Genomic DNA, 24,048 nt, shown 5'->3' on the forward strand with positions numbered 1-24,048 from the left:
GTTTGTGAGTTATTATGACAACTCACATTCGGCTCTCAAAGTTTGGCCACCGAAGAGCACCAGCGGTAGGGGACCCAATTCACACGGCACGTGTTTTATATATCGCGTCTACGGTTTGTGAATGCGGTCGCCATCGGCTTCACAATTCTGAGAGACCTTTTGCACTGCGCGTCGCGTGGCCCTGGATGGCGAAGTGATGTAACTCGTCGTAAGAACGTCTTGTTTCCAACTCGGAACACCAAATTAATTCCAGCCGTGAATTCTGTACAATATCACGCGTGTTTCTTTCAAGAAAAAATATTTAACTTGACGAGTCTATATGGTAAGGGATACTATATATTAATTCACTAACTGAATAACAATGAATTTCGATTTAAAGCTTTCGTGACTGCAATGATTCATCTTCTTTGGTTCTTTCGGTAAAGTCAAGGGGTGCCTCTGCGGATGTGTATGCTTTAACTTTTAACATAGCTATTTCTGTGACCAGTCACAAGCTAATCACTCAGCCATTTCAATGCTAAATTATATGCTAATTCCTTTGTCAAGGCGCTTTGTTTCCTCTCACACAGCTTAAAGGTCGCGATCTGAACGTGGCTCTTTCACTCCAGCGCTGTCCTACCAGACAGTCTCGTCCCTTCACCTGATGCAGGCCGCTTGTGTTGTGGCCGAAACGTCGTGAGAATATTCTTGTGTTATTTTATTTTATCAATTTATTATTTTATTCTCATTCTACGTGACTTTACCGAAAGAACCAAAGAAGATGAATAACAATGATTTAATACAGTACAAACTATGAGCACTTGTTGGATTCCGCTTATATCACAGTGCTGTGGATAGACTACCAACTCGCACTGACCAGTGTGGTGAAGTATGGTCGAACAATCCCCATGACCAACATAGTTGGTCTGGCTGGACATCTGTGAAACCTACTAGACGTCTGTGGAAAAGAGCTTTATAGCTCATCACGTTCCTCCGGTCTAAATAAAGATTCTGATTCTATATTATTGGTTCTTTCGGTAAAGTCACGTAGAAGGGAAACAACATAATAAAAATATAAAACAATAAAATCCTCACGACGTTTCGATTGCAACACAAGCAATCATCATCAGGTGTGGAAACCACAGCAAGAAAATTATCTTGCTGTGGTTTTTATTGTTTTATATTTTTATTATTTTATTGTTTCCCTTCTACGTGACTTTACCGGAAGAACCAAGAAAATGAATCCTTCCAGTCACGAAAGCTTTCAATCAAAATTCTGATTCTAATTATGACAAAGCCTTCAATCCAGCAGCGGATTGACAAAGGGCTGCGCATATAAAAAAAATACATTTATATTCATTAACTAACTATTCTGTGCACGGACAACAACAATCTACGGGAGGTGACGTCTGTTTTCAAACTCGCGATGCAGTAATGCATGGACCGTGCAGACCATCAAGAGGTCACAGTTTAGCATGGGTACTAGATGTTTTTTTTTTTAAGACAGGGATTTACATAAAGTCATTACGAGGCTTGATGTGGCTTAGCTTTTGCAAAGTTGTCAAGACAACTGGGAATACGAAGGCAGTACCCCATGTAGCTATTAACAAAACGAGCGGGACGACTCTTGAAGCTTGATATCACGGGGACACTTAGAGATTTCCCAGGAGGGCTACCTCAACAAAAAATCCAGGACGGGTGACAACCCGAGGTCAAGTCAGGTACGGGTCACAACGTATGCATGTATTGTACATTTAACTTCTTTCGCACCCTGCGTAGCCAACCGTGTTAATCGGAGGTGCGGGTGAAGGACAACAGGCTAAACACAAAAATACATTCTAAAGAAATTAGTTTTCAATCACACACAGCAAAGTCATTTCCGTAACCCCTCAGTTGTATCGGAGCTCTGGAATCGTAACTTAGGCCACATTGTATCGTGCTCGATATATACACGATAGTGGGATGTGTGGGGGCTCTGTACATCTGTCTCAATGGAAGACGATACTCACGCGAATGCAGAGATTTAGGCTGAAGTAAACGCCTATGCGATTGACTGGCAGGCACAGTTTGAATTCTCTTGCCCTTTCTTTTGCCCCGCTTTATCCGCTCCAGCTTGCTTGGAACGTGAGCTGAAATTATCAAACCAGTTACTTAGCAGCAGATCAAAACAGAGCGATGCCAAAAAGGGGCTTTATCAGCGCAAACAAAGGCACCGAGATGCGAGCGACTTGCGCCTGGCCAGCCTCCCAGAAGGCAGCTGTGCTCTCGGTTTGCTCAAACCACTACTCGAATGTTATCATTTATTGTTCCGTGAATATTTTTTCTTGTTTTAAAGGTGTTTTACGCACTTGGACATATTTTTTTCAAAACCAAGATCCCACTTAAACCAAAGGTGACTTGGAACAGACAGGCTTATGTTGTCATTACTTTATTTTTTAGCCAACGTTATTCTAAATGGGCGCCAGGGTGGCGAGATGTTAATAACCTCATCTGGTATACAGGACGTCTTACTACTATACTATATTTTATTCTACCAGGTAAGGCCCACTGATCTATATAGCTCTTTTTCAGAAGCGACCTTGCCACAAATGATAGCTGAACTGAGGGGCTTATCAATGTGGAAATGTATAGCAGCCAAATACTGTAAATGGATGTTTCTAAATGTGGAGGGGAAAAACGGAGGACCTGGAGAGAAATCCACGTGACTATGGGGAGAAGCATGTCAACTCGGAATATACAGCAGGCATCAGGGTCGGGATCGAACTTACGACCTCGTGTACACCAGGCGAGGTAGTTAACATCCCACTACAGTGGCACCTGGTCCGTGGGTTCGTAGGTTCGATCGCGACCCTGATGTCTGTATATTTGGAGTTTGCGTGTCTCCCTCCCCTTGGTCGTGTGAATTTTTCTCCGGGTCCTCCGGGTTTTCCCTCCACATTAAGAATCAACATCACGCGTTTAGAGTATTTGGCTGATATAAATTTCTGCATGATAAGCCACTTTCTTTGAGCTATCATTTGATGCCAGGTCGATTCTCAAAAAGAGCTATATAGTTCAGTAGGCCTTACCTGGACAAATACAAATAAGTTTAGTGTAGTTAAAATTTGATATCTGTGTGGAGCCTCGTTTTCGGAGAAGGATTCATGGAAGGAGATATTACAGAACTACTTCTGAGATCCCTTCTGGTGATGTAATTTATCCACACTCGGGGCTGCTTTACTTTCCGACAAGCTCCGCTTTTTAATTCCCAGCGCTGGAATTGTACCAAATTAAGTGAAAAGCTAAATTTAATGGCCTCAGGTGACAACTCAGATGTATGCGTAATGGAGAAAAGGAAAATATTGTTCATGATTCCATCAAGTACCCACTTTCTTGGTTTCAATTGGCATTCATATTGAAACAGAAGCTAATTTATTGTTCTCTGTACACCACGTAAGAAATTATAATTCACCGCAAAGAAGTATTGAGCATGACCATGAAATGTCACACTTAAGCAATTATATTTTGAAGCTGGGTTCAACTTACTTAAACCCATAAACAATTAACGGTACCAGCGGCACGCGCTTGAATGCGCCCAAGCAGAAACCTTAGAGTTTTACCAATTATTTCATTGCCCTCTTGTGAATATTTAATACAGGTTGGCTTTCACCCATTAGTGAAATAGACAATTACCCTAAATGCACCACGCATCGCGGACGGATGAAATTGAAAGCAATCCAGACCCTGTGCTCGATACATCATAAGCAGAGCTAGTTTTTTTCTTGTTAAAATGTGGGAATATTGCGCTACAGTATATAGTGCATTGCTGTTACTGTTGCTTTAATAAATGAATTCATTAAATGGGTGTTACCGTATTAACGTAATTCAATGTGTACATAATATTTACGTAGTGTAAATACAAATTATCATCATGATTAGAGTCATGTACAACGGCAGGGTAAAGCGGCGGTTAGCGAACTGCCCTATGAGCCCAGCCACCTGAGTTTGATTCCCGGCCACAACTAACATCAGCGGCAAATGATATCTAAACTGGGGCCTTCACCAACCCGCACTGACCGGCGTGACAACGTATCAATCAATCGACCTTTATTTTACGTGCCTATATCGCATCGGTGCACGTTACCATAAGAACGGGAACGATAACGGGGTGGGGCACAGAGCAACAGGAATGAGAAGGGAAACCCGTCACGACCTCAGCGGCTACCACTGACTGAACAGAGTAAACTGCGACCGTGCGCAACGAATAGCATAAAAAGTAAGTAGTACACGAAAATAAATAAGTAAATAAATATAATTTATAGTATGGGAAGGCAATTCTGAGTACAGGCTGGCGGGGTGTTCCAGATTTTTGGGGCTGCGCTCGAGAAGGCTTCATCCCCCAAGCGTCGGGTGAAAAAATCCTGGGGTGGGCAAGTCCAGGCTTGTGCCATAGTGACCCCGCAAACTATCACCCGATTTCAAAACTGAGTACGATTTCAAAGGTCATAGAGCACATTTGTCTGAAGCGGTTACTTCATCCCACGTCGCTGCGACAGGCAGATTCAACCCGTTGCAGTCGGCGTACCGGAAATTTCTCAGCACTCAGATGGCTCCACTAAAGATCACTGATGCATCCCTGATGTTGGTTGGCCTCCATCTCTCAGCCACCTTCGACGCCATCGACCATGAGATACTCATCGGGCGGCTAAGGTCAAGGTTCAGTGAATACGGCACTGGGGTGGATCGAGTCATACCTACATGGTCGATCACAGTTCGTCAAGCTGGATGACGAACAGTCATCCCCTATTCCGTCCCTAGTTGGCATACCACATGGGTCTGCTCTCGGGCCCTTCCTATGTTCAACATATGTCTCTCCGATCGCCGATGTCATCTCATCGCATGACATCAAGTTCCATCAATATGCTGATGATACACAATTGTGCATCGCAGTGAAGTCAAAGTTAGATTGCACGTGAGCGGTGCACGTGTGGTTTGCACAAAACGAAATGCTGCTTAATCCCAAAAAAATCGGAGGTTCTGCTGGTTGGCACTCAGGCTCAGGCGAAAGTGCTTGGTGCTTGGGCACCAGACCCAACCAGAATGTCGTTTGATCACCACATGCAAAATCTACTCAGGTCTTGCAATTTTCATATCAGGACTGTACGACACATTCGGCCACTATTGAGTTGTGACATAGCCAACACGGCGGCATGTAGCATTTATCAACAAGGCTTGATTATTACAGTTCACTACTATACGGGACGTCTGGCATTCGTTTCCGGTTGTTGAACGAATACATTATAGGGTCGCAATCATTACACACGAAGTTTGTGCCACAAATGAACCACAATATCTTGCTTATCTCGTAAAGGAGCGTAAACCATCACACAAACTCCAGTCATTCTCACTGCAGCTTCTGGCTGGCAATTGAACAAAGACAGTCATCGCATCTCGTGGCGCTTTCAGGTGCACTTCTGCGGCAGTCTGGAACGCTCTTCCTTCCGATATGCGGAAGCCATTGGAGAAATGTACTTTTAAATCACCCAGATTGAAAACTTAGTCATTTAGAACTGCTTTTTCTGTTTAGTCTGTTGTCCTTTTCCCGCACCTCCGATTAGCATGGCTGCCTACGTACGGTGTGAAAGAAGTTCTACATACATACATTGCCGTTCCTGATGAACGGAGTGTATATGTGCCTGAGGATTGGAGGGTGATGCGGTTTTGCAGGCACACAGTAGCCAAGCCATGCAGTGCTTTGTAGGTTAGGAAAACAGCAACCTTATATTGGATGTGGAAGCGGACCAGTAGCCAGTGCAAGCCGCGGAGCGTAGGCGTAGTTTGTTCAGATCGGCTAACCCGCCCTGATCATCATATATACTTTTTTAAATCTAGATTGAAAATAAATTTCTTTAGAACTGATTTTTGTCTTTAGTTTGTTGTCCTTCCCCCACACCTCCGATTAGCATGGTCGGCGATGTACGGTGCAAAGAAAAGTTCAACACACGTACGTAGGCACATCTGGGCGGCTGCATTTTGCATGAACTGGAGCCGCTGTATCGATCTACGTGGGGTATCTCTGTCTGCCTCGACTAGCAGGGGTTGGCAACCTATGGCTCGCGAGCCAGATGTGGCTCTTTTGATGACTGCATCTGGCTCGCAAATAAATCTTAGCTGACATTTCTTAACATTAAATTTCGATTTAAAGCTTTTGTGACTGCAAGGATGCATCTTCTTTAGTTCTTTTGAAAGAACCAAAGAAGATTTCTTAACATAAGTAATGAATAATTCCGCTGACATTAAAGTAAAACATTACAGAAATCACAGTGTTAAAAATAACGTTTAAAATACAAAACATTCTCATGCATTTTAATCCATCCATCCATTTTCTACCGCTCCTGCTCAGGGTTGCAGGTGGCTCAGCCAATCCTGGCTGTCCGACACCAAAACTCTATTTTTATTGGATAATGCGGTAGCCTGCGGGTCGTTGTGAGGTCAAGAAGTAAACTTCTGTCCTTTTAATCAAATAGTCAGCTAGATAATTTATGCAGAGCAAACCCTTTTGATGAAGAAGATGGCGAAAAGAAAAAGAGATGAGGAGTACCGCACATTTCAGCACAAATGGACAGAAGAATTCGCCTTTGTGGAGAGAGCAGGTTCTGCGGTGTGTCTAATATGCAATGATAAAATTTAATCGATGAAACGGTCAAATATAAAGCGGCACTTCGACACACGCCATGCTACATTTGCATCGAAATATCCAGCGGGGGACAGCAGAAAGAAGGCATGCCAAGAGCTACTGTCCAGAGTGCAAGCTCGTCAGCAGCAATTCGGCTAGCTTTGCTGGTTCTTTAGCAATTGTGAGGAACAGAAAGCCATTCACAGATGGCCAGTATGCCAAAACATTCATGCTTGATGTGGCCAACGAACTTTTTGACGACTTTTCAGATAAAGACAAGACAATCAAATGAATAAAAGACATGCCTCTGTCAGCAAAAACTGTTCACGATCGTACCATGATGATGGCAAATCAAGTGGAGGAAACACAAGTGAAGGACATAAATGCAGCGCCATACTTTTCCCTTGGATGAGTCAACAGACGTAAGTCATTTATCCCAGTTCAGTGTGATTGCAAGGTACGCTGCCGGTGACACACTGCATGAGGAAAGTCTTGCTGTTTTGCCAATGAAAGGGTCAACAAGAGGGGAGGATTTATTCAAGTCTTTCATTGAGTTCGCTAAAGAAAAAAATCTACCGATGGATAAGCTTATTTCGGTGTGTACTGACGGTGCCCCGTGTATGGTGGGGAAAAACAGAGGATTTGTAGCGCTTCTTCGTCAACATGAAATCCGGACTTTTCTTGAAATGAAAGATGTCGAGCATCCTGAGCTAGCTAACACTGAGTGGCTCCTGAAGTTTTACTATCTTGTGGACATGACTGGACATCTGAACCAGCTCAATGTGAAAATGCAAGGCATTTGAAATACAGTCTTATCCCTTCAACAAGCAGTGTTTGCATTTGAAAACAAGCTGGAACTCTTCATCGTGGATATTAAAACAGGTCGTTTACTGCACTTTGAAAAACTGAGAGAATTTAAAGATGCGTACACAGCAAGTGACCCCGTTCAACATTTTGATCTCCAGCAGCTAGCTGGCCTCACATCTGATCTCCAGCAGTCATTCAAAGCACGCTTTGGAGAATTTCGTGAGCACACTCGTCTTTTCAAGTTCATCACTCATCCACACGAGTGTGCAGTGGACAAAGCCGACCTGAGTTACATCCCTGGTGTCTCCATCAGAGATTTTGAGCTGGAAGTTGCTGACCTGAAGGCCTCAGACATGTGGGTGAATAAGTTCAAGTCACTGAATGAAGATTTGGAAAGACTTGAACGACAGCAAGCAGAGCTGACGAGCAAACACAAGTGGACAGAAATGAGAAAACTTCAACCCGCAGACCAGCTGATTGTCAAAACATGGAACGCGCTTCCTGTCACATACCACACACTGCAGCGTGTGAGTATTGCTGTATTGACCATGTTTGGTTCTACGTATTCATTTGAGCAGTCGTTCTCACATCTAAAAAACATCAAGACCAACCTACGATCCCGTTTAACGGATGAAAGCCTCAACGCCTGCATGAAGCTTAACCTCACCACGTATCAACCAGACTACAAAGCCATCAGCAAAACCATGCAGCACCAGAAGTCGCATTAATGGTAAGAAGTATTTTTCGATTTAAAGCTTTCGTGACTACAAGGATTCATCTTCTTTGGTTCTTTAGGTAAAATCACGTAGAATGAGAATAAAATAATAAATTGATCAAATAAAATAACAATAATATTCTCACGACGTTTCGGCCACATCACAAGTGGCCTTCATCAGGTTAAGGGACGAGACTGTCTGGAGGCCGCTTGTGTTGTGGCCGAAACGTCGTGAGAATATTGTGTTATTTTATTTTATCAATTTATTATTTTATTCTCATTCTATGTGACTTTACCGAAAGAACCAAAGTAGAAGTATTTTATTTATTATTGTTTATTGGTATAATAACGTTATTAAAAAGGATACATTCAGAGACTTATTATATTCTACAATTGGTGGTCTTAGTTAAAAATATACGCATTTAGTTGTATTCAGTGTTAAAAAATATCATATGGCTATACTCTTTGGTTATATTGGGTAAAGTCACGTAGGTGAAAATAAAATAACAAAAAATCACGACGAATAAATATCACATGGCTCTCACGGAAATGTATTTTAAAATATGTGGCTTTCCTGGCTCTCTCAGCCAAAGAGGTTCCCGTCCCCTGGCCTAGAGGGTGTTCCCATCACCAAGGCGTGTTGAAGCATGATCACGCCGTCTCCGTGATCGACGTGGCATGGGAAGGCCCATGTGCAGCATTTTGGTCTGACAAAAAAACTGCCATTAATTGGTAATTCATGAATAACTTTAAAAATGTGAATCAATTAAGGAAGTCATGGGAAAGTTACAAACATCTACTTTTCATTACCGCTCACATCTGTAAATGGAGCGATCGTATTTGGGTCGATGGCGCCCGTCGTTTTGCAAAGACACATTACTCTGCAGCCCCGGCAGGTTTGTTTATCCCTGAGCGCTCACTTCCGGGATTAGCTACGAGTCTCTCGAAGTTGCTTAGCAGCGTGACTTCAGTCACTTGACCTGCACTCGAAGGTCTTGAATACACTAACCAATACACGCATGAGTTGGACAGAGCCTGGAATTATCACGGTGTGAGAGCACGACCGGTGACGGGGGCGAACGGTGCAGTGGCGGCCACAGGAGACGAAGCTGTCCGAGAGCGAGCACGACCAGCTGGAGTGGTGAAATCCGCTCGTGTGTATGCCGTTTACAACGCATTAATTCTGTAAACACTACGCTAGATAAAGTGAATCAATAGGTGCATAGTGATGCTGTTTTTTTATACCATTCCTATAGCTACTACGGTCATATAATCTCCCGTGAAGCAATGTTTTAGTTTAGTTTGTCGTTTAAAATAAATTCTACATACGTACATACAAGCTATCATCCAACAGCAAATAGATCACGGCTCACGATATTGATGATGATGATGAAGGGCTTAGCCAGGGGCAGCGGCCTGAGAGTGTGTGAGTGCTAACAGCTGCTCAGAATGACGCACTGGTGGCCTCATGATCTGTATTTCCCCTAGCAAGGAAGAACGATCACCTGCTGTGTTGATGTACACGAGCTTACATGATAATAATAATACAATAATAATGCAAAGTAAGAAAAAGCTTGCACAATAGAAGAAGACCTTATGCAGGCAGTGGTGAGGAGGAAACTGGCACTATGGAGGATGGACAATAACAGGAAAATTTAAAGTTTGTTAGTTCTTTCGGTAAAACCGACACACCTGATGACGACCGTTTGTGTTATGGTCGAAACGTCGTGAGAATTTTTATTGTTTTATATATATTTTATTATTTTATTGTTTCCCTTCAACGTGACTTTACCGACAGAACTAAGAATATGAATTACTGTAGTCACGAAAGCTTTAAATCAAAATTTTAAGTTTGTTGTTGTTGTTCGGATAAATGGAAGGGACCGGAAAGAGAGGAAGACCTCACAGAGAGTGGCTTGATGACGACGACATAAAGAGATTGATGCCAGAAGGATGAGGTGCTACTTGAGCATAGTGGCACAAGACAGAGAAAAGTGGAAACAAATGACGAAATGAGCAGCGGACACCTATCTGCCCATGGATTGTGATGATGCTGAATCATAATTATTATTTAGAGCCTTGTTGTTCGTCCACTGCGAGATGAAAGTCTTTCCATGCCATGTTAGTCATAAGGAATTGTTTGACCGTACTTTACCACGCTGGTTGGCTACGTACGGTGAGAAAGAAGTTCAACATACATACATGCAAAAGGGGGGCACAGGGTCAGGTTAGTTGTTTTCACTCGCCACTGATGTCGGCCGAATCTGGGAATCGAACTCGCGAGTGCCAATGTATAGGGACGATGTTGACAAGTTGGCATAGACCTCTGCACAAGCGGAGGCCCAGAACCAGTTCAGATATTCATTCTTGATATTGGCTGTGCGAGGAAATCAAAATTGGGTCGCCGGGTTCGTCGGGCGCCACGGTGGCGAAATGTAAACTACCTCGCCTGGTATACAGGAGGTCGCCTGTATATTTGGAGTTCGAATATTTTCGCCGTGGTCGCGCAGATTTTTATCCAACTCCTCCGGTTTTCCCCTCAACATTTAGAAACATGGCTGCTATACAATTCCACGTGATAAGCCACTTAATTGGGCCATCAGCTGTGGTGAGGTCGCTTCTGAAAAAGAGCTATATAGCTCAGTGGGCCTTACCTGGTAAAATAAAACAGATTTGAAATACGGCAGGACCAATTTCTTCTGCCGTGGCTGATCATTATTTTAATGCGGCTGGCTCACACGAAATAGATTTCTCTAAGACGATGGTACTTTGCAAGCCTACTGGCTATCAACAAAGATTAGTTCATGAAGCCATCCATATATACAGACACAGGCACAGTTTCAACCGAGAGGAAAGATGTCATCAACCACTTTGGGTCATGACTTGACTTGTGATTTCTTGTCAATCAACATCCACCGTCAGCAGTGTGGTGTGTGGAGCGGGGTGCAGTGATTTCCTGGCGGCCCTTTGCTGCATTGGCATTGCTGCTGCATTGGCATTGATGCTGCATTGGCATTGCTGCTGCATTGGCATTGCTGCTGCATTGGTATTGCTGCTGCATTGGCATTGCTGCTACATTGGCATTGCTGCTGCAATGACATTGCTGCTGCATTGGCATTGCTGCTGCATTGGCATTGCTGCTACATTGGCATTGCTGCTGCATTAGCAATGCTGCCCTGCCCATGCTGCTGGTGCTGCTGATACACTTGAGCTACGCCAAACCTTCATAAACAGTTTGCCTTTCGAGGCTAACCCCTTTCATTTTATTTTATCTACGTGACTTTACTGAAAGAACCAAATAATATGAATTCCTGCAGTCACGAAAGTTTAAGTCAAAATTTAAAACAGTTTATTTGGAAGTGCAGTGCGCTAACCACTGCACCACCGCTCCAAACATAAAACAAGTTAAAGACATATTCCCCATAGAGCCTTAAACATACTGCTGGGGAATATGCTGTTATCAAGCACCTATAAAGGCCAACATGGCACAGGAGGGGGTGGGCAGACAGTTCCACGCCGGGCCACCTTTGTCTCCCCAGTGGCGATGTTTACACCATCGCTCCAGCTAAACATGTTGAGGCTGAGTCGAGCTAGGGGAGGCCCAGGACCAGTTTCCCTTCCTCCCTTAAAACCCATCTCTTCTCCCTAGCACCCCCCACCCCTCTCCCCAGCTATGACCAGGCCTATCCCTACCCCTTTCACTATACCCCTATCACTACCTCTATCACTATACCTACTGCTATCCCTGCCCCTCGGCTAGGACCAGGCCTACCCCAACCCCTCCTTAACCACTTGCACCTCTCTTCCTGTCACCATGACTATACCGCCACTTAACCCCCACGCTTTATTTCAACCGATATCATCTCACGCACACGGTCAGAATTGTCGTGAAGCCCCTTTGCAGCGAGGCGCTGTGCCGATCTAAACAAGTGTAAAATGAGTTAATCGTCACTGATGCTGCCCGTGAACGGGAATCAAACTCAGGGCAGAATCGGCATCTTGATTTGGACTGGAAGAAGAATCCGATGAGCTATGAAGCGCTTTTTTTAAAAGATGTCCAGTAGGCGCGGTTCAGCAGGGTTGCCGGGCTCAAAGCGCAGTGCGCTGAGCACTGCACCACCGCTCCCCACACACAGAGACGCTTGCGTGTCCGTCCGTGCGTGTATGTGTGTCTGTGTGCATGTCCATGTGCGTGTGTGTGAGTGTATGTGTGTCTGTGTGCATGTCCATATGTGCGTGCGTGTGCGTGCGTGTATGTGTGTCTGTGTGCATGTCCATATGTGCGTGCGTGTGCGTGCGTGTATGTGTGTTTGTGTGCATGTCCATGTGCGTGCGCGCGCGCTCGTGTGCGTCCGTGCGTGCGTGCGTGCTCGCCTGCGCACGGCGCCGGTGCGGAGGTTGAGGCGCTCGGTGGCCAGGGCGAGGACGCGCTCCCAGTCGGCCATCACGCGCCGCGGGATGAGCAACCGCGCCGGAGGCACCACCAGGTCCCCATTGGTGAACAAGCTGCCAGCGGAGACGGCGGGGAGGAGTGACGCGGCGCCATCGCTCGCCAAAATCATTCGCTCGCCAAAATCATTCACTCGCCAAATCATTCACTCGCCAAATCATTCACTCGCTCGTGAACTCGCTCATTCAGTTGAACACGTACAGTAGTAGGGCTTTAGCGACTAATATTGTCCAAGATAGGGGTTGTTTTGGGTTAGATCGCGTCAAAATAAATGTGTCGTTAAACCCGCCACCACCCGACACAGCCAATTAGTAAGGCTTGCCACGTAAACAGAACATGCCGATTTGTTACTAGCACAGCACACCGATGTGTTGGAGAGTAAACCCACAATATTTACAATTAATTTACACTCATTCACTCACCAAATCATTCACTCACCAAATCATTCACTCACTCGCTCACTCAATAAATAATGACCTCACTCATTCACTCACTCACCAAAATCATTAATTCACTTATTAACTCACTCACCAATTAATTCACTCACATGCTCATTCACTCACTCATTCACTCACCAAATTATTCACTCACCAAATCATTCACTCCCTCACTAACTCACCAAATCATTCACTCGCATGCTCATTCACTCAATCACTCAGTCGCTCACTCACACATTCACTTACCAAATCGTTAACTCACACGCTCATTCACTCTCATCAACTCACTCATCCACCAGACCGTTTACTCACTGACTAAACCACTCAATAATTCATGCAGTAAAGCATTCATTTGCTCATTCACGGCCAAAAAGTCTACATCCGGAAATTACACACGTAATTCTCCCAACACCACAAACAATAGCCTTTCAGCCAAGTGAAGGCCCATTGAGACGGGTCTGATTTGCATGTAAATGTACGGTTAATTATTAAAGCAATCAATTGTGTGCTTTTTTCCGTGCCTTCCCATTGGTAATCATTGCAAGATAGACACTGTATATTATTACAATAGGCTCTGCCTGTGGTGGAGTGGTGGTACCAAGGTTAGCTTGGCAAAGTGTGGACAAACGACCTCCTCAGTCAACTCAACATGGGAAGGCCATCATTCAACAGTCAGAATCAGAATGTTTATTCGTACTGGAGGAATCCGATGAGCTACAAAGCTCTTTTTCAAAGATGTCCAGTTGGGGCTGGTCAGAACTTTACAACAACAATTAAAAAAAACGATAGGAGATCAAAGTATAGAAAAGGAAAATAAATCACTTTTAACAAAAAAATATACAAATAAAACTAACCAATTTTTTGTATCTTACCAGGTGTGAAGGCCCACAGAGATATTAGCTTCAGTTTTTGCAGAAGCAACCTGGCAATTACAAATTGTTGCCTCAACGAAGTGGCTTTATCATCATCACGTGGATAGAGAAAAGGCCTAAAGAAGTGGTTCTTCACCTAAATGCAGAGGTTTGATTAAACAAAGTAGTTGCACTCACGTGCCCGTGCTAAATTTGTGCTTTCGATTATTTACCTTCTAAAAAAAATCTGGCCATGACCCGCACCCCCAAAAAGGGAAATCACGCACCGCACCCCCAGGCAAAGAACCACTGGCCTAAAGCGACGACGACGATGATGCTTGCGGCCAGGCTACGGCCCGTCGCTCTTCGCGTACAGAAAGCGCGCGAGCCCCGTCGTGCGCACGCGGTGACGACCTCGCGGTTCCCGTGCTGACCCGATGTGGGCCAGTGCATTGTGGGGGGTTACCCCCCCCCCCCCCCCCGCGGGTTAACCCGCTCGGTAATTATTGCCGGGCGGGATTAATGAAGCTGCGTCGTCGACTGCCTCTGAGCGTAGGCGGGAAGACAAATCTCCGTGAGGTCGTCGCCGGCGGCAATGTTGACAACATTGGGCCCCACACCCCGGTACGTTTCCCCTTGCCGCGGAGAAATTGGATTAATTATGCCAGAGGGGTATCGTACGAGTCGAGACAATGGGATTTTAGGGGGGGGGGGGAGTTGCTCAATTGTGCGAAGGTCCTCCTCGCACACTCTTCTGTTAAGCAATATGCACATATTTCTAGATTTGAAGCTTTTGTGACTGCAAGGATTCACACTCTTTGTTTTTTTTCGGTAAAGTCACGTAGGTCAAATAAAATAAATGAAAAAAACAACTAAATTAAATCACGACGTTTCGGAGGCAACACAAGCTTCCTTCATCAGGTGTAAAAAAGCACAGCAAAATAACTGTAGAGAGTTATTTGTGATGATAGACTGTTATATAGGGTAAGAGGAGGGGGAGGAGCCAGGGAGGACGGGCGCAGCATGGGGGGGGGGGGGGGGGTTGTGGGAGGAGCCAAGAAGGTGAAGCTCGTCCTAGAAAACATCAGAGCCACGGATGGGGGGGGGGGGGACACGGAGCGGGGGAGAGTAGCAGTTGAGATTTAACATGGTTAATCACATCTTTCCAATGATTGCTCAATTTTATCCATCTTCTCGGTTGAAGTTATGTCTATGTTTGTATGTCTGTATGGCTTCATGGACAAATCTTTGGTGGTATCCAGACGGCTTGCAGAGTACCTTGGTATTGGAGAAAACAATATCATGATAACCACAGCGTTGTAACAGTAATCAGCTACGGCAGAATAATTAGTTCTGCCGTGTTTCAAATCTGATTTGTGCTCGCGAATTCGGTCAGAAATATGTCGTTTCATCTTCCCGATATAGCAGTCACCGCAGGTACAACTCAATTTGTAAACACCGGGGTACTGTAAGTCAGGAATGACATCCTTTACGGATGGGATCAGATCACGGATTTTGTGTACTGTATTGAAGCGGACCTGGATCTTGTGTTTGTTAAGAATTTTGGAAATATTTTTGGTAACGCCTGCTATGTATGTCAGCGTGATGATTTTAATTGGAGTTTCAGGTGGTTGTTTCTGTATGGTGGGAGAAACAGCTTGGCGGATAGTACGGTCTGAGTATCCGTTCATCTTGAGGGTCAGATGTACATGTTTTAATTCACCGGCCAGATGGTGTTGGTCAGAAAGGCAATGAGCCCTATGATATAGTGTTTTGATGAGGGGATTCTTTTGAGCCGGTTGGTGGTGGGAATCAGGCTTCAAGTAGGAATCTGTGTGGGTGGCCTTCCTGTAAAAAGAATGTCCCAAAGAGCCATCAGGCCTCCTCTCAAACAGAACATCCAAGAATGGCAGCTTGCCATCTTTCTCCACTTCCAAGGTGAATTTGATGGACCACATCAATTCCAGACACCCATCCATCAAATTCACCATGGAAGTGGAGAAAGATGGCAAGCTGACATTCTTGGATGTTCTGTTTGAGAGGAGGCCTGATGGCTCTTTTGGACATTCTATTTACAGGAAGGTCACCCACACAGATTCCTACTTGAAGCCTGATTCCCACCACCACCCGGCTCAAAAGAATTATCTCATCAAAACTCTATGCCATAGGGCTCATTGCATCTCTGACCAACACCACCTAGCCAGTGAATTAAAACGTGTACATCTGACCCTCAAGATGAACGGATACTCAGACCGTACTATCCGCCAAGCTGTTTCTCCCACCATACAAAAACAACCACCTGAAACGCCAATTAAAATTATCACACTGACATACATAGCAGGCGTTACCAAAAAGATTTCCAAAATTATAAATAAACACAAGATCCAGGTCCGGTTCAATACAGTACACAAAATCCGTGATCTGATCCCATCTGTAAAGGATGTCATTCCTGACTTACAGTACCCCGGTGTTTACATATTGACTTGTACCTGTGGTGACTGCTATATTGGGGAGACGAAACGAAATATTTCTGACTGAATTCACGAGCACAAATCAGATTTGAAACACGGCGGAACTAATTATTCTGCCGTAGCTGATCACTGTTACAATGTTGTGGGTTATTATGATATTGTTTTCTCCGATACCAAGGTACTCTGCAAGCCGTCTGGATACCACCAAAGATTTGTCCATGAAGCCATACAGATATACAAACATAGACATAACTTCAACCGAGAAGATGGATTAAAATTGAGAAATAATTGGAAAGATGTGATTAACTATGTTAAACCTCAACTGCTACTCTCCCCCGCTCCGCGTCCCCCCCCATCCGTGGCTCTGATGTTTTCTAGGACGAGCTTCACCCTCCTGGCTCCTCCCACAACCCCCCCCCATGCTGCGCCCGTCCTCCCTGGCTCCTCCCCCTCCTCTTACCCTATATAACAGTCTATCATCACAAATAACTCTCTACAGTTATTTTGCTGTGCTTTTTTACACCTGATGAAGGAAGCTTGTGTTGCCTCCGAAACGTCGTGATTTAATTTAGTTGTTTTTTCATTTATTTTTATTTTATTTTTTACCTACGTGACTTTACCGAAAAAAAACAAAGAGTAATATGAATATAGCCTACGAGAGTTTACCATCCGATGTAACCAATAAACTAATCGGGGTTTTAACTTTAATGCGGCTTATTCCCTTCTTCCTTTTCCAAGCCTTTTACCGAGGCTGCTGGGTTCATGGACTTTCGGCAGCAGCAGAAGATGTCCTCCACTGTCGGCAATTGTCGTCGTCATCGTCGTTACGATGTCCCATCCGCTGCTGATGCTTCCGTGTCATTCCTCTCCGTGCTGTTGCCTCTTCCACTCCGACACTCCTTCTCGGTCGCCCACCAACCTCTGTTACCTTCCACTCGCTTAGCCATTTACTCTCCTCGATTCCTGTTTGCCATTGCATCCCTCAATTAGGGCACCGCGGTGGCGAGATGGTATGCAGGAGGGTCCTGCATTCGATCCCAACCCCGGCATTGTCTGTATATTTGGAGTTTGCAAGTTCTCCCCGTGGTCGTGTGAAATTTTATCCGGGTCCTCCTGGTTTTCCTTTCACATTTCCACGTGGTAAGCCACTTCGTTGAGCTATCGTTTGTGGCCAGGTCGCTTCTGAGTAAGAGCTCTATAGCTCAGTGGGCCTTACTTGGTTAAATACAAATAGTAAGTGTAATTCCTTCTTTCTACTACTGTGATATCAGTTCCACCTTTCATGTTCTTGCTTATGTCTGCACTTCCTATTCCATCTCACCTTGTCACTCCAAGTAAAATATTCGTAAGCATGTCAGTTCCATAACCTGGTCGCGCATTTTTTTTGGTGTAGTTTCTTTAACACGGATGGTTTTAATGTGCACGGGCCGTCAAATGTTAACGTTTGTCCTCAAGCGAAGTCTGTCGCGTACATTTGCTGCATCGTCAACTGTGTCCATTTACGCGGAAAAAAAAGAAGCTCCCAGCTCACTTGCAGGTCGGACGGTTAAATATTTTAGACCTAAATAAATAAATTGAGCTCTCATTTGCATTTTAAATAGCCCCGCTGTCAGTGCACTGAGCCCAATTAGGCAGGAGCTGAGTCATCACGGGGGGTGGGAAGGTAGAAGGGAGGTAGGGTGGAGGTAGGGGGGGGGTCTTTCCGGCAATCAATTCCCCCCCTGGGGGAGCTGTTGCTGTGGAGTAGCAAGCCCCCCACGTTCACCCGGTGTGAACTCTGATATTCAACTTATCTACGATAACGGATTATTTGTAGTATGATTATTTGGTGATATTTCATTGGCAGCCGTGCACAAGCACACGTAAGGAAAAAAAATCCTGCAGCCAAAATATAATTAGTGATATTTCCAAAAAATGGATAATGGCCATTCTTCATGCCACTTGGTTGGACGAAATGCCATTACCCCAAACGTCACCTGTGATATATATTGCGTGGGACATTTTTTGCGAGTATCAAAGTATATGCTGATATATTTGTTTCCCTCTAAAGTCAGCGTAATGATGAGCATGTTGCCATTTACTGAATGGGCATTTGGTGGTTTGACTCCAAAGTTGTGCAACAGCGTACCTGAAAATATTGTTATTGCATCCACAATTGATCAATTTACGACTAACTTAGAGACATTATTTTCAGGTAGTGTTTGAATGACTCAAATTAACTGGACTACAAGGAGAGCATCCTCGACCACAGTTTAAATTTTTCATTTCGCTCCCGTTCGTTGCTTGCATCGTCTATCCCGTATATTTATATTTAAACGTGGTATTTAGTCTGCAATCCCTCCCTGGCCGAGCAATCGCTTCCAATTCCCCTTTGTCCCGCCGCCTCGAGCTGTAATCCATGCGAGGCGCGGTCTAAACAACAAACGACGGTGGTGATGACGAATCGATCTGAGCGCTCTGCGCAGAAGATAGTCTCTCGAGTTTCAGCTCAGTAAATTACAAATGCGTCTTTAGTTCGTGCCATTTTAGTCAGCCTGGGGAGGGGGGGTGGAGGGTCATTTGTGGTGACATGTGCAAAGAGGTGAAGGAGCACGTGGTCGTGTGGTCGCGCGCATGAAGGCAGGGCGTAAGCCCCGTGACTCACAATATAAAGCAGGGCTCAGGAGCGCACTTCCTCCACCGGGCGGACACCACCACCCTGCTGTGTAGCACCGGCTTGATCTGAACGCAGCACAACACGGCCACCCGTTACCCTCTTCATTCGGATCGCTTGTCAAAAGCATTACCCTAACAACAACAAAAAAACTAACTAATTATTTTTCTTTTTTTCTAAAAACTGACCGAAACTATTTTTACTATTTTTTACTTTAGCAGGTAAGGCCCACTGAGCTATACAGCTTTTTTTTTTCAAAAGCCAGCTGGCTACATATGATTGCTCAACGAAGTGGCTTATCACATGGAAATGTATAGCAGCCAAATACTCCAGACGCATGATGTTTATTCTAAATGTGAAGGGAGAAAAGCGGAAGATCCGGAGATAATTCCACACGACCACGGGGAGAACATGCAAGCTCAAAATATGCAGGTGTCAGGGTCGGGATTGAACACATGACATCCTGTAGATCTGGAGATGTAGTTAACATCTCGGCACCTTGGCGCGCCCTACTAATGTGTAGGTATTCATGGCTGTGCTCTAGCTATCCGCTGTATTTTCGCTCCACGTGCCGGAAGCTTCTTCGATTCAGTTCCTGAAGAAGATCCCAGCACGTGGAGGGAAACTTCGGGCGTCATGCCCGAACAACGTGTGGCACCTCCTGAAAACACACCACAGGGCTATGCATGCTGTGATTTAAAAAAATAAACGACAAAACGCATGCCCCTTGTTGAGACCGGATAGCCTCGTGGTGCCTTCAAACTATCTTTCAGGACGGTTCTCGTGTTGGAAGTTCGGGGATTTTTTTTACTTGTGAATGTTTGGCAGTTGGGAGTAAATCTGGGTATGAGTAGAAACTCCAGTCGAATGAGAATGTAATGAAATGTTTTATGGGGATATAACATCTGCTTATTATTAACTTCTTTAAAGTACTGAGTGTATACCTTGGGAACCTTATGTGAAATACAGCATTGTCATGATCCACCATCATCTTGTGCCATCATCCACGATCACCGATCATGCATCACCCAATCTTCATCATTTACAAGATCGTAAGAGATCATTGGTCGTGCAATACGTGCCAATCAGGATGACAAATTGTCAGCCGGGAAGCATCAAACATCGAGGATGATCCCAGCTGGTGGTGATGCAGCCTCTGGCATGGTGAAGTGTGTGGCTGCATGGAGACCGCATCTCTGAGTGTAATGTTTTTAAATAATATGTTGCAGGTGAGCCATCCAGTCAAATAGATAGATAGATACAAATATGTATGTTGAACTTCTTTCGCACCGTACGTAGCCAATCGTGCTAGTCGGAGGTGCGGGGGAAGGACAACAAACCAAACACAAAAAGGAGTTCAAAAGAAATGAGCATTCAATCTCGATTTAAAAGAGCATATCCCCAATGATGAGTTAATATACAGTACAGCACAGCACATTTAGCGGGAAATTTCAGTTGGTTGTGTTACTACATTTCACAGGTTAAATTATATGAAATATACTCTGGTGTCTAGTCTTTAGTTTTCACACATGGATCCTTTGATGTTTATTTGTAGATTGGCAGAGGAAGGAAATCACAAGATGTGTGATGTCAGGAAGTGAGGCAGGGTTACATCCCTGGAGATGCGTGTCTATGTCCAGGTACTGGCAGCAGTGACGGAGTGTTCCTGTTTCTGAGTGTAAATGCTTCGTGTTCCTGAGTTTTAAGTAAAAAGCCACTATTCGTTTGGAAAATGGAATCTTTGACTCGTTCCTTTAGCCCGCCATGCAACCGTTGAGTGACGAGTGCAACACGTGGTGTAAATAAATCAGCACTCTCAAGAGTGCAGCCCAGAGAGCAAATTCTTAACGTATGGAACATGATCAGCACTCGCCTATGGTGAGTGTTACGAATCCGGCGACCCAAGTTCGATTCCCGCTCGTGGTCACCGACACAAAACCGGTCCTGGGCCTCCCCCCCCCCCTAGGTCGACTCGGCCTCAAATGACGACCTGGTGTGACGTAAAAACATCGCCACTCGGCACTGGCCACCCACCCCACTTGTGCACCACGTCGGCCTTCAACAGGGGCCACTCGCTAACAGCACTTTCCCCAACAGTCTGTTATGCGTAAGGGTGAGTGGGGGAGGAGAGAGTATTTCACTGATCTGTAGGATGATCGTGACTTAGACAAGCCATGTAAGATTGGGGATATTGCTGCTGCTGTTGTTTGTTTGTTTGTCTGTTTACACATTCTATAGAGGTGGCACGCCTGTCGATGGACACCCTCATTGCCCTGCACGTACTGGAGAAGGAGGCTGTCACGTTGCTGTGTGGCTACGTGGGGCTGACGTCCACCCACAATATAACATCGACGTGCATATGCGTTTGTTTAACAAATATAATTTACTGTCAATGTGCTGCTCTAGCTGCGTAAGAGTCACGTGTAAATAAGAAGCATTCGCTAAATAAATCACACACAAACACGATTTCCAGATTGAAAACGAAATTCTTTTGAACGGATTTTTACGCGTTTAGTTTGTGGTCCTTTCCCCTGCCCGGCCCCCGCCACCTCCGATGAGCACGATTAGCTACGTACGGTGCGAAAGAAGTTCAACATACATACATTGCATCCCTCAATTACACCTCCACTCACAAGGAAGCAACACAACCTTCCAGCGAGTAAAACGGTCAACGTGACGACATCCCATTAACGCCTCGATTTAACACTGGAACAAGAGGATTTCTCCACAACTCTGGCCCTCGCCTAATGATGCCAGTTGAATTGTAAATGTGAGTTTACTCTCCAACACACTGGTGTGCTGTACTAGTAACGAATTGCTACATTTTGTTTACGTGACAAAGCTTAAATTTTGATTCAAAGCTTTCGTGACTGCAGTGATTCATATTATTGGTTCTTTCGGTAAAGTCACGTTGAAGGGAAACAATAAAATATATTTTTATATATATTTTATTATTTTATTGTTTCCCTTCAACGTGACTTTACCGAAAGAACCAAGAATATGTGACAAACCTTACTAAGTTTGCTGTGCTGGGTGATGGTGAGTTTATATATTTACGCATACAGTGAGGGGGAAAAAGTATTTGATCTCCTGCTGATTTTGTACGTTTGCCCACTGACAAAGAAATGATCAGTCTATAATTTTAATGTTAGATTTATTTGAACAGTGAGAGACAGAATAACAACAAGAAAACCAAGAAAAACGCATGTCAAAAATGTTATAAATTGATTTGCATTTTAATGAGGGAAATAAATATTTGACCCCTCTGCAAAACATGACTTAGTACTTGGTGGCAAAACCCTTGTTGGCAATCACAGAGGTCTGACGTTTCTTGTAGTTGGCCACCAGGTTTGCACACATCTCAGGAGGGATTTTGTCCCACTCCTCTTTGCAGATCTTCTCCAAGTCATTAAGGTTTCGAGGCTGACGTTTGGCAACTCGAACCTTCAGCTCCCTCCACAGATTTTATATGGGATTAAGGTCTGGAGACTGGCTAGGCCACTCCAGGACCTTAATGTGCTTCTTCTTGAGCCACTCCTTTGTTACCTTGGCCGTGTGTTTTGGGCCATTGTCATGCTGGAATACCCATTCACGACCCATTTTCAATGCCCTGGCTGAGGGAAGGAGGTTCTCACCCAAGATTTGACGGTACATGGGGATCGTGTTCTTGGGGTCATAGGCAGCATTCCTCCTCCAAACACGGCGAGTTGAGTTGATGCAAAAGAGCTCCATTCTGGTCTCATCTGACCACAACACTTTCACCGAGTTGTCCTCTGAATCATTCAGATGTTCATTGGCAAACTTCAGACGGGCATGTATATGTGCCTTCTTGAGCAGGAGGACCTTGCGGTCGCTGCATGATTTCAGTCCTTCACGGCGTAGTGTGTTACCAATTGTTTTCTTGGTGACTATGGTCCCACCTGCCTTGAGATCATTGACAAGATCCTCCCGTGTAGTTTTGGGCTGATTCATCACCGTTCTCATGATCATTGCAACTCCACGAGGTGAGATTTTGCATGGAGCCCCAGGCCGAGGGAGATTGACAGTTATTTTGTGTTTCTTCCATTTGCGAATAATCGCACCAACTGTTGTCACCTTCTCACAAAGCTCATTCCAGCCTTGTGTAGGTCTACAATCTTGTCCCTGACATCCTTGAAGAGCTCTTTGGTATTGGCCATGGTGGAGAGTTTGGAATCTGATTGATTGATTGATTGCTTCTGTGGACAGGTGTCTTTTATACAGGTAACAAGCTGAGATTAGGAGCACTCCCTTTTAGAGTGTGCTCCTAATCTAAGCTCGTTACCTGTATAAAGGACACCTGGGAGCCAGAAATCTTTCTGACTGAGAGGGGGTCAAATACTTATTTCCCTCAATAAAATGCAAATCAATTTATAACATTTTTAACATGCGTTTTTCTTGGTTTTCTTGTTGTTATTCTGTCTCTCACTGTTCAAATAAACCTACCATTAAAATTATAGACTCATCATTTCTTTGTCAGTGGGCAAACGTACAAAATCAGCAGGGGATCAAATACTTTTTTCCCGCATTGTACCTGTCAACTCCTTTTCGGTGCCTACCTAATTAGAGACCAACTCACACCTTATTGGTTACCCCGTGCCCTTATAAATCTCAACGTTCATCCTACAACGTCCCATCACAAGGGAGAAACACAAATAAATAGACAAAAATGATTTTACTACGCAACTGTGTTACGTATTTATTTTAATCATTGGTGTCAATTATGCGACTTATCATGCTATTGTCTCTGCTCTTGCATGCTGCTGCTGCTTAACTTAATAAAAAAAAATAGCCATCCCACAACTTTTCTTATTTGGCCGTATGCATGTTTTGTTGTTTCCTATATTGAAACGGCTGTACGCCGTATGGCCCTGAAAACGCAATTTGCCTGTTCAAAAATACGGGTAAAGCGTATGGGTTGACAGCTTTGCGTACGCGACTTAACCCAAAATCACCTCTCTTGTGGATGCTTTAGTCCCCTCGCCTCAACTACTTCCCTCCGTCCCGGCGAG

General features: G+C 44.6%; 1 protein-coding gene across 3 annotated transcripts in view; it reads right to left on the bottom strand.

Moving 5' to 3' along the window:
- The window catches only part of LOC116946536 (doublecortin domain-containing protein 2-like), a 67,699-nt gene that overhangs the window by 17,301 nt on the left and 26,350 nt on the right, over positions 1-24,048 (bottom strand). For all 3 annotated transcript variants that reach the window (XM_076070118.1, XM_032961514.2, XM_032961513.2), the window contains 2 exons: positions 19,010-19,086; positions 12,531-12,662 (listed from right to left, as the gene is read on the bottom strand). In XM_076070118.1, the coding sequence (XP_075926233.1) occupies positions 12,531-12,662; positions 19,010-19,086 (209 nt within the window). The remainder of the gene's footprint in view (positions 1-12,530; positions 12,663-19,009; positions 19,087-24,048) is intronic.

The sequence above is a fragment of the Petromyzon marinus genome, chromosome 27 (genome assembly GCF_048934315.1).
Source record: "Petromyzon marinus isolate PM22_M1 ecotype Great Lakes invasive population chromosome 27, UKy_Petmar_22M1.pri1.0, whole genome shotgun sequence".
Lineage (NCBI taxonomy): Eukaryota > Metazoa > Chordata > Hyperoartia > Petromyzontiformes > Petromyzontidae > Petromyzon > Petromyzon marinus.